This window comes from Glycine max, chromosome 1, assembly GCF_000004515.6.
Source record: "Glycine max cultivar Williams 82 chromosome 1, Glycine_max_v4.0, whole genome shotgun sequence".
NCBI lineage: Eukaryota > Viridiplantae > Streptophyta > Magnoliopsida > Fabales > Fabaceae > Glycine > Glycine max.
In genome coordinates this window covers 2,348,203-2,359,065 of record NC_016088.4, presented here as the reverse complement: position 1 = coordinate 2,359,065, position 10,863 = coordinate 2,348,203, and the positions used below count along the sequence as shown (strand labels likewise).

The window sequence follows — 10,863 nt, the reverse complement described above, 5'->3', positions numbered from 1 at the left end:
TGCAATCTTTACTTAAAAAATATAATATCTTCCAAATTAGAACCAACAAATTCACACAAAAAAAATTCCATAATATTCAACAATAAAATTTTAATAACGAAGGAAATACATATTCATATTGGAAATAATATGAAAAAAGTTAGAATAAAAATTAAACTATAAATTACATTAATACAAAATAAAATTAGTTATAGAAAAATCATCATAGACAGAAAGGGAGAATACAAATGTTGAAAAAAACAGAGAAGAAATATATCTTATTTTAATAAATTATAGATACAATTTATGTTATAAAGTATTTATTGTTATTTTGTGAATATATACTTTCTATATCGATACATAAATTACTTACTCTGTTTTTTTATCATAACTACTTATTATTATTTTTCTTGTTTTGATAACTTTTTCTTATTTTTAGAGATTTTATTCTTAACAAGATATTTCTTTTTAGAAAATATTATTTTGTTTGGATTGATTATTTTCCTTACTTTATTAATAATTTATATTTTAGAAAATTAATTGAAATATCATTATGATTTAATTATATGAGATTTTTATTTCGGAATTCCAAAAATTTGCTACTTAGAATGTTCTCCATCACGCCTACATATACACATATGTATTTGTTAGTATTATTATTTTATTTTATGTAGAAAAAAACACAGTTGTGTCCCAACAAAGATATATTTGGGTGACCGTATGGAATACGTTAAAATGCAATATAATGCATTGGATTTTTTCGAATCACAATATTTATATATTTTATGTTATACACTGAATTGTTAATGTTGACTGTCACTCTAACCATCCAATGGAAAGAGTAGAGAGTTCGTCTTTTTTGTTTCTTGTCCAAATCAAGTGTTTCTCGTGTCCACTTCCAATGGTGAAGCCCTTCCCAGAAGAAGAAAAAACCAAAAAAAAAATGACGTTAATAAATTTAGTTCGAATATATTTTTATTTTAATATTATATATTATCAATTATCAAAAAGAAAATAAATATTTTGATAAAAGTAAATCATTGAAAGGGTGTGAGGTTTTAAAAAATATATATTGGCCATCAATTCACTAAATAATTACCTAAATACTACGTTAAGCATATCAAGAATATAATCAGATCGAGAAATTCTCATAATCAGAAAAAAGGAAGACAAGTATTTAGGCTCAGAAAGCAATGTAATGAAAACAGACATGTTTGTGTTTTTTAAGAATAAAAGAAAGAAGAAAAGCACGAGACCCTAACCAAATTATAATGTTGTTTACGGCATACCATATTCACATTAAATTAACAAGTGGAATATATTTCTCTAAAAAAAAGTGGAATATGTTGTTTAATTTGTTCTTTTTTTCATTTTTAATTGAGATTTACGAGCCTTATAGTATTTTTTTTTTCATTTAAGATTGCTTTCTTTTTTGTTTTTATTTCACAGATATATTATTTTTATTAACTGTACACCTAAAAACGACGTATTAGGACTATATGTCCATACAAAAAACTACTCTTTAGAAGTAGATTTGTTTCTCACTTAGTCACTGATGAGTGATGAGAGGTACTTTTCCACTTTTTGATAAATCCAAAAATGGTGAATTGTTTTGCTTTACAATCCTTGCACGTAGAAAAAGGAACAGCAACCCTCTCTCAATTTTGGTTCCTATTTCAGTGATTGGTGGGAGTAAAAGGTAGATTCGAAGGCAGAAAGAAAGAGGACCCAACCCTATCCCATCCCAAGCTAGCAAGCAAGTTTTATTTACCTTTGAGGCTGTCGGTGGTCACACATTAAAATAAAAAGTTAAAAGAAATATTTATTTATTATATAAATAATGAGAATATAGAATATTTTTATATTTCAGTAAAAATATTTTTACTTGTAAACTTTTTAATCAATACTTTTAGAATACATGTCAGCATTTGTCACAGATATTATACTTTTTCGAACTTCTTTAACCAATACCAAAAAACACTTGTTGCAACACCCATTGAAAAAGGCTCTAGCTTGCACTCACTGCATAGCATTACTCCATGATATTGCTAATGGCAACAAGAATTACTATAACGGTCTCATCTACCACTCACTGAATCCAATTGCATGAGCATTCAACACCTGTGACCCCCTCTCTCTTCGTGATTCTCACCTTTGTTTGCTAACGTAAAAATCCGAACTTTGTTTTTCCCTTTTATCAATTTGGGGTCCCCTTGAAAAAGACGCCACCCCCTCATCATTATTCAATTCGGTGAACCAGGCCAGGTGTCCTTGTAAACTCCTTTACTCTCTCTCCCTCTCTATTGCCCTTCAAACACAGACACATATCTGCACTTCACAACCCTCCAAACCACATTTAACTATATATAAAACCATCATTATGAACATGGGGTTTACTCTCTTCTCATTCTGACCCTTCTTCTTCTTCTTCATCTACATTAGTAGTTCTTGTTATTCATTATTCTTCATACTCACACAGCTTCTTCTGGGGGCAAAAGGGGTCATTTTTCAGATCCGAGGTTGAGCTCCTCTACCCATCATGATGGAGCTCGGATACCTGAATCAGGGTCAGCCTTCTAGAGGAACAACACCACTTGTCACTCTTCCATTGTTGCTTTCAACACTTGTGTTCTTCTCCACTTTCACACATGCCTTCTCTTCTTCTGTGTTTCCGGTGAGTTAAGTTTTTCTCTTCTTTTTTGTTATTAAATTTTTTTGGTTTTGGAAAGTTTCCCATTTGTGATTTTGGTTGAACAGGATTTTTTTCCTTGATTCTTTTTCTTTCTCAAAGTGCTTTTTTTTTTCTTGAACTTTTTTTAATCTGTCGGTGTGTTTAATCACTGTTCATGGATGAGATACTGGTGTGTTTTTTTTTTTTTTTTTTAATTCTTAGTTATTTGCTTATTTTAAGGTTATTTTTTGAGTTGCACACTGAATTTTATTGTAGGAATTGAAGTTTGATAACAAATTTGGGGGGGGGGGGGTTAAGAAATTCTTGTGTTTGAGGTTTGATGTTAGTATTTTAAGAAGAAAGAAGAAGAAAAAGATTGAAGTTGCTGTCGTTGAGATTTCCTACTTTGGTGAACGTTTTGGCACCTTGAAAGAGATACTAGTAGTAAGAAATAAGAACTTTTAATGTACTAATTAATAGATTCAATTGACTTGGTTTGGTTGGTTACACTTGTGTACCTAATAAAGAGGCTATTAATTATAGATCACAGATTTCAGGACCGCGTTTTTCATTTTGGAACGGTGGGTGAGGATTTTTTGTCGTTACGTGTGAGAATTTTTAGCAAATCCAATTAAAATAAGTAAATTATTCAATTGAGTGAAAAAATATTAGATTTTTCTTTTACGCGTCACGATGTGCAATGGAAGGATTTACTTGTTTTCACCCCACACTAATTAAATTTCATAATGCTAGGTTATGCCTTGTGGTTAACTTATCATGTATATTGGCTTTAGGAAAATTTCTTTCGCAATGAATTTGTTAGCTTGGTGAATTTATTGCATTTTATTGTCATGGACATGATGCTTACTAGCCTTGTAAGAGTCCCTTAATGTCTATGATATGTGGTTTCTTGTGCCACTAGAATGATTCTTATATCAGAGATGAACCAGACTCCGGAACATGCTTATGTTGATGCTACCTAGTACCTAGGTTTTATTTGGTACCTGCACTTGTCATCATTTTTTGGTTTATTGGCTTCTAGTGCCTTATACCTTGCAACTTACTGTTATGCAGGAATTGAATCCTATTAAACCTAGGCACTCACGTCTTCTCAGGAGTGCTGTGCAACGAGAAACTGTAAGAATTAATTGAGCAGTGAATACATTTCAAGTGACTTTTACTGGCTTGTGTTTAGCAGTGGATGTTGATTTTATATTCTATTATTATTTTCTCCTTGTTTAGCCTACATCTCAGTTGTCTGAACTATGGTCACCTCTGGAAAGCCAAGGATGGAAACCTTATGTTGAATCAAATAAGCCAAGTGAGTGACATTACTATCATTTGTTTACTCTATGCTGTATGCTGTTATAGCTTTGAGAATAGTGTCACTTTGGTATATCTATTAGCTCATTTGATCTTTCTGTGATCCAATTAAAGCAGCATTACCAGAGAAGTCAGAGGGATATATCCAGGTCTTTCTTGATGGAGGTTTGAACCAACAAAAGATGGGGGTAAGTATTAAAAGCCTTTTAAGTAGATCAAAAGTTTGCTCATGTGTGTGTGTGTGTGAAAGATGTACAATTTGATCTTAGTGTTAAATTATCTTGTGTAGATATGTGATGCAGTTGCTGTTGCAAAGATACTGAATGCTACTCTGGTGATCCCATACCTTGAACTGAATCCTGTATGGCGAGATTCAAGGTAATTGACAACACCATTATTATATTTATTTGTCCGATGGATTGTGTGCGATGAAATGTTGAGGTTGCTTATGTTTGACTGCAGCTCCTTCATGGATATATTTGATGTGGATCATTTCATTGATGTATTGAAGGATGATATTTCTATAGTTAAAGAGTTGCCCAAAGAGTTCGCCTGGAGCACAAGGGAGTATTATGGCTTGGCTATTCGAGAAACCAGAATCAAGGCTGCACCTGTGCATGCATCAGCCTACTGGTATCTGGAGAATGTTTTGCCTGTCCTACAGAGGTTGGTATCTACCTGAATTTGTTACTGTAAATGTTAAGGCATGACTTAAAGGTTCAGGTTCAATTAGTATAACAATAGCAGATTCTATGATTATGCTGGAATTTGCTGTGGACTATTGCATACTACTTTGTTTATTCATGAAGATGTAATTGAGTTTAAGGTGTATATTGTGCTGATGCCGTCATGGTATACTCTGAAATATGAACTTCTAATGTATTGGTATGTTTTATTTGGTGCAGTTATGGTATTGCTGCAATCTCTCCATTTTCTCACCGACTGAGTTTTGACAACTTGCCTGTGGATATTCAACACCTACGTTGTAAAGTAAACTTCCAAGCTTTAACCTTTGTTTCTCATATCAGAACACTTGGAGATGCCCTTATCAGCCGCCTTCGCTATCCTCAAGGCTCAGCTGAAGAAATGGGCTTCAACTACCTTCAAGAGGTCACTGGTGCAGGTGCTAGGAAAAATGCAGGGAAATTTGTTGTTCTACACCTCCGATTTGATAAGGTATTACACTTTCTACACCTAATTTCTTCAAGAGGTCATCTATGTATACAAGGTTGTAATGTTCACATCTTCATTTATCCTTTTATTTGTGAAACATTGTTGCTCTATTAATACATGCATTTATCTGTCAGTTAATAATTTTGGTGTATAAAACGTTTTATGGCAGGATATGGCAGCCCATTCGGCCTGCGATTTTGGTGGAGGAAAAGCTGAAAAACTGGCCCTTGCAAAGTATAGACAGGTGATTTGGCAAGGGAGGGTTCTTAACTCTCAATTCACTGATGAAGAGTTGAGGAGTCAAGGTCGTTGCCCAATGACTCCTGAAGAGGTTGGATTGTTACTAGCAGCTATGGGATTTGACAACAGCACTCGTTTATATCTTGCCTCTCATAAGGTAAATCATGTTGCTTGGTTTGACACAGTAGAGACTTTTTATTCATCTGAATTAGTGCTTGTATTTTGTAAAGTGATTATGTTGTCCTTGTTTTTAAGTGAAGTTGGTTGTATTTTTCAGGTCTATGGTGGAGAGGCAAGGATTTCAACTTTGAGGGAATTATTTCCTCGGATGGAAGACAAGAAGAGCCTTGCTTCATCTGAAGAGCGTTCTGAGATAAAGGGAAAAGCTTCTCTACTAGCTGCACTTGACTACTATGTTGGCTTGCATAGTGACATATTTATCTCTGCTTCCCCAGGAAACATGCACAATGCATTGGTGAGTTGTGCTAGATGCTTTTTGGATGACTCTTATTTAAGCTTAATTTGTTACGGAGGTTATTAAACTATTTGAGAATTTTTAAATAGGTTACTAAACTGTTTTTTTAATCGAGTTCCTAAACTGAAAAAAGGTCTCTAAAGTTAGTTTTTGGCAGCTTCAAACCATCTGAAAATACACAATTTATGGCGGTTCTAACTCAGTTTTTTTTGCAACATCAAGGACTTGATTAAAAAAAAATTAGTGTAGGGACTTATTTGAAAATTCCCAACTAGTTCAAGGACTTACTAGTTGAACCCTAATTAAATTATTCTACAATTTAGACTTATCCATTCCATTTATTTCATGTTGACCCCAAAATAAGTTTTGAATTAATCATGCAGTGCATTTTGGCCCATGTCATCAAATGACATTAATGAATCTGTCATTTGGAGTTTTACTTAAAAGAAAACTCAAACTGTTCAATTCTGATTACGTTAACAAAGCTTCTCGTTTTGGACACTGCCAAAAATATCACTACAATTTTTATTTTTTTTTCCTGAATTAATGTTTTGATGATGATGATGATAGGTTGGACACCGGACATACTTGAACTTAAAGACTATAAGGCCAAATATGGCATTGATGGGTCAGCTTTTCCTGAATAAAACCATAGAGTGGTCAGAGTTTCAGGATGCAGTGGTTGAAGGTCACCAAAATAGACAAGGCGAACCAAGGCTGAGGAAGCCAAAACAATCAATATATACATATCCAGCTCCTGATTGCATGTGCCAAGCTTAGTGACTAGTAGTATACTTAAATTATTATTGCTCACGATGTAGCCTGTGTATTTTATAGTTCGGTGTCTTATTATTTAACATTATATATATCTAGTGAAAATAAAAAGCTACGGGGTTTGTTATGATGCTCTTGATAAGAGTGCTTGAGAGAGTTGGGTATTGTGTGGGAGATGTATTTATCAGATGATGGCATTCTTAGCAGGAGTCAGCCATATTAATATTTATAATTTTACAATTCAATAACAGGAGCCATATTATTGTTTTATTATTCAATTATATCAGATTATACCATAGTTTTCATACTAGTGGTGTTACTGCAGGAAAACATTATTGTATGGTATCTTAACTAATATTTTATAATATATGGAATTGAGTGTTATTCATTTTTTTTTGGAGTAATAATTTTTTGTTACTATGAACCTTGATTTCTTAATCATTGTTTTCTTATGAAATAACTATTGTGATTTGTCAGCCCTCATTTGCGAGTCTCACGGGCGTCACACTAGGCCAACCATTGTTGGGTCTCCAAATTTGGATGTTTCAAAATGGTTGGAATACTTTATGTTAAGGTTTATCAAAAGTGTTTCATTTGGGACAGCATTTTTGCCTGACCACCGATAACAGAGTATTGCCTTTTTTAATATTTCTGAGTCAATTGAATTTGTCAAGGGCATTCAGCCAATTGGTAAAAACGAAGTAACTTCCAATAGTTGTTAAATGAAATTGTGCCAATTGTCTCTGCAGTTCATTTTTCATCTGCAAACGATCCAAATTATTTTGTGGATGGAACAATTGATGTGAAGCCTAATCTTAAGTGTTCCATTTGGTCCCATTTCTTTTCCCACTGACTGACTCAATAACCAAGTTTTTTTCTTTTTCCTTGGCTATTCTTTGATCAGTTCATTTGTCTTTGGCATTCAGCCAATTAGTTAAAAAGGATGCACGGGGTAACTTTCATTAGCTGTGCAAGACCATGAATGAAATTGCAATTGAGGCCAGATTCTTTTTCATTTTTATCTAGTTTTCACTATTAAAAAGAATACATATTTTGGTTGAATGTAAAGTAAAATTAATCATGTTGATTTCTCAAGCTAAGTTTTACATTTAATGATATTGTTAAAAAATATATATATTAATAGTGTAAATAATGCAAATTATATGTTATGTAATTGTGTAGATTAGAATAATTGTATATTGTAATTATATCAATTATTTATATATCTTAACTATAAATATATGCATCGTTGCTTAAATCAAGTATTTATATGCTTAATTATATGCATCATTGCATTATTTAAGCACGAACACAAGAATATATTATTTAGATCCTTAAGAGAGGTAAGTCTAATCCACCAATATTTAAGATATGTTTAAATAAATTCATATTTTATATAATTAAGAATGAGACAATATGTATGTACACACTTAATAAGTGATAAGTTAAAAGAATGAATTGGTATTTTTTTTGTATATTTTTTTACTGGTTAATCTACTGACTGACCAACATGTCATTCTATCATAGGATGATGGGCTGGAGGGTTATCAAATATTCAAATATATTAAAGGAGCTTCAAGAAAATGCCTTTTGTGTAAAGACTAAGATCATGCTTGAGTTGTTGGATATTTAAATGTTGATCGGGAAAACTCTTCCACCAACATTATGAATAAAAAAATAGAGCGGATGAAAATAGGAGATAAATAAAGAAAAGAAAAATAGAGTGAAAATAAAATAGACTCTTCGTTGTTTTTTATTTTTCTGGTGAGTGTTCAATTATTTAGTTTAAGAGAAAAATAAAGTGAAAATAAAATGATAAAGTTGTTTGGTTTGAATGAAATAAGAGAGAACCTAATAAAGTCGTAAAAATATTGTTATACTCTAGGCAACATACATGTTTTTTTTTTTTTACCAAATTTAATCGGTTAAATTTTATACATAATTGATTATGTAGATATATTTAATCAATTATAGGACGGAAATATCAACTATTGTTAAGACACACAGGTTCCAGCAAAGCATTATCTATTATTCAATTCAAATAATCAATTGAATAATCGATTAGTATCAATTGACAAAAGGTTTCAAATGAAGGGCAAAACAATCATTAATGCTTATCCTCACACATGGTGTCGTGTTCACCTTTATTACTTGGGAGATAAAAATTATTTATGAGATCCACATGCTTTCAACTTATTTTCACCTTAACTCACCTTCACCAAACACCTACAAATATTTTTGACTTCGTCCCCTCCCCTTAACTTGCCTTCACCAAAGACAACGTTGAGGTCCACTTCCGATACCTCATCTTTATTGGTGGTAATTTGATTTCAAAGAAAACAAAACAAAAACAAAATGTGGTTACAAGATAAAATGTATAAGTATAGTATTGAGTCATGTTTTCCACCACTTTTGGCCTTATTTGACTCAAACAGTTTCTCAAAGAGTTGGGAGGTTGAAAATTGGTAGACACTTTTGGTCATGTTGTAATAACTAATCTTAATGAGATCTTCTAAGATTAGTTATTATGATTTTGAGTAAGCTGCTATAGTAAAATTGGTAGACACACTACTCTTAAGAAGCAGTGCTAAAGCATCTCGGTTTGAGTCCTAGTAGCGGCATGATATCTTATCATCTAAAAAACATGTCCTATAATGAACTCCATTCTTATTTCTATTCCTAGTATTTAGATTTTTTTTCGTTATATATTGTATTTTCAAGTTATGAACATTAACTAACGTTTTGGAGCTCTCCAAATGCATAACGACCAACATTTGGATCAACTGCAGACATTTATGGATACTTGTTGCAATGCACTTCAAGGGGTCATTCATACACTCACGAACAAAGTAGGTTCTATTCCTACTACCTCCTCACTAAAACTGACCCTCGTGGTGGACGCCACCACACCCATTTCGTCTTTCATATTTCTTTTGATGACACCATCCACAACGCTATCCATACACCAACACCTCATAACTCATATACCCCAATGCCAACCCCTCATTTCCACACTGCGAGACCACATCACGTTTTCAACACATCCTCTTCTCTTCCACCACCAGGGGGCACTACTCCAACTGGATCATGCCACATTCAACCTCCTAAACTTCAGCCTCAACCTTTAGAGGGTTAGGATCCGTTGGATTGGATCTTTCAAGCGGACCAAGTCTTTGGATTTTATCAGGTACCCTATGAACAACATTTATCTATGTTGACGTTTTATATGAAGGGAGAAGCCCTTAATTGGTTCAAATGGATGCATTTGAATAACCAACTGACATATTGGGACATTTTTTGTGCGGGCATTGGAAGTACGTTTTGGTCCTATATCTTATGAGAACCATCAGGCAGAGCTTTTCAAGCTTCGCTACCATGGGACTATCAGGAATATTAACACCCATTTGAACAACTCTCTAATAGAGTGTTTGGGCTCAACGCTGAAACTCTATTAAACTGTTTCCTCCTAGGGTTACCTGCGAAAATCCTCCGTGAGATTGCCATCCATAGACCATTTTCAGTTCATCAAGCCATGGTCTTGCACGTTTTATTGAGGCCAAAATCCGTGACAACCAAGGGTCGTCTTCTCCAGCTCTTGTGAGGGTTTCTACTTCTTAGGCAATTGGTCTCTTACTTAGGCCATTCTTAAGGCTGTTTGTTTAAGTTATATTTGATGACATTCTAAGTTATTACAACCCTTATTAGTGTCTCTACCAAAGGTGTTTGGTGGGAGATTTTTCAACAAAGTGGTTCCTTTTCCTTCATTGGGCACAATCAAAGAAAATATGGGTCGCGTGTGAGAACAAGCAAACAAACGTAGAAGAGACCTCACCTTCGTCGTTTTCAAAACTATCGCCAAACAACTCTGAAAAGGCCACCGGAGCTACGCCGGAGATACTATGGCCCTTTTAAGATCCTTCTTAGTTCTGTCTTGGAGGACAAAGACGTTTTTGGGGAGAAAGTATTGATAGGCCAACTAATGAGGATGGGGCCGAAAATGAAGAAAGGCCCAAAAGAGAAAGAAGAGTACCAAACAAATTCAGAGAAATTTAAAAGGTTATTTGTAAAAGCCTTTTTATGAAATTTCCATAATGATCTCTTATTAGACCTGCCAAAACCCACGTGATAAGGGTGGTTTTATACAAGATACATGTATAGCACTCCCATTAGCACCGCTGGAAAGTATCATAGGCACATGAAAAATGCAACCCAATGACATATTTAGAAA

The 10,863-nt window shown here is 33.5% G+C and overlaps 1 protein-coding gene across 2 annotated transcripts; it reads left to right on the top strand.

Annotated features, from left to right (window-relative positions):
* Window positions 1–2,052: 2,052 nt before the first annotated feature.
* Window positions 2,053–6,905, top strand: LOC100801794 (O-fucosyltransferase 39). 2 transcript variants are annotated; one of them, XM_006572942.4, is made up of 10 exons: window positions 2,053–2,653; window positions 3,725–3,787; window positions 3,893–3,971; window positions 4,091–4,161; window positions 4,263–4,351; window positions 4,436–4,639; window positions 4,879–5,149; window positions 5,316–5,543; window positions 5,664–5,861; window positions 6,432–6,905. In XM_006572942.4, exons 1-10 carry the CDS (start codon window positions 2,519–2,521, stop codon window positions 6,639–6,641), a joined length of 1,548 nt encoding a protein of 515 aa, XP_006573005.1. In that variant the 5' UTR covers window positions 2,053–2,518; the 3' UTR covers window positions 6,642–6,905. The 2 variants fall into 2 exon arrangements, with proteins under 2 accessions (XP_006573005.1, XP_003517397.1); XM_003517349.5 differs by having other exon boundaries at window positions 4,088–4,161.
* The last annotated feature ends 3,958 nt before the right edge of the window (window positions 6,906–10,863 follow it).

Bases quoted from the DNA above. Each gene is read 5' to 3' on its own strand.
- LOC100801794 (XM_003517349.5), top strand. From the start codon at position 2,519: ATGATGGAGCTCGGATACCTGAATCAGGGTCAGCCTTCTAGAGGAACA. The intron at 3,788-3,892 runs GTAAGAATTAAT...CTCCTTGTTTAG, and splicing joins GTGCTGTGCAACGAGAAACT to CCTACATCTCAGTTGTCTGA. The intron at 4,352-4,435 runs GTAATTGACAAC...GTTTGACTGCAG, and splicing joins CCTGTATGGCGAGATTCAAG to CTCCTTCATGGATATATTTG.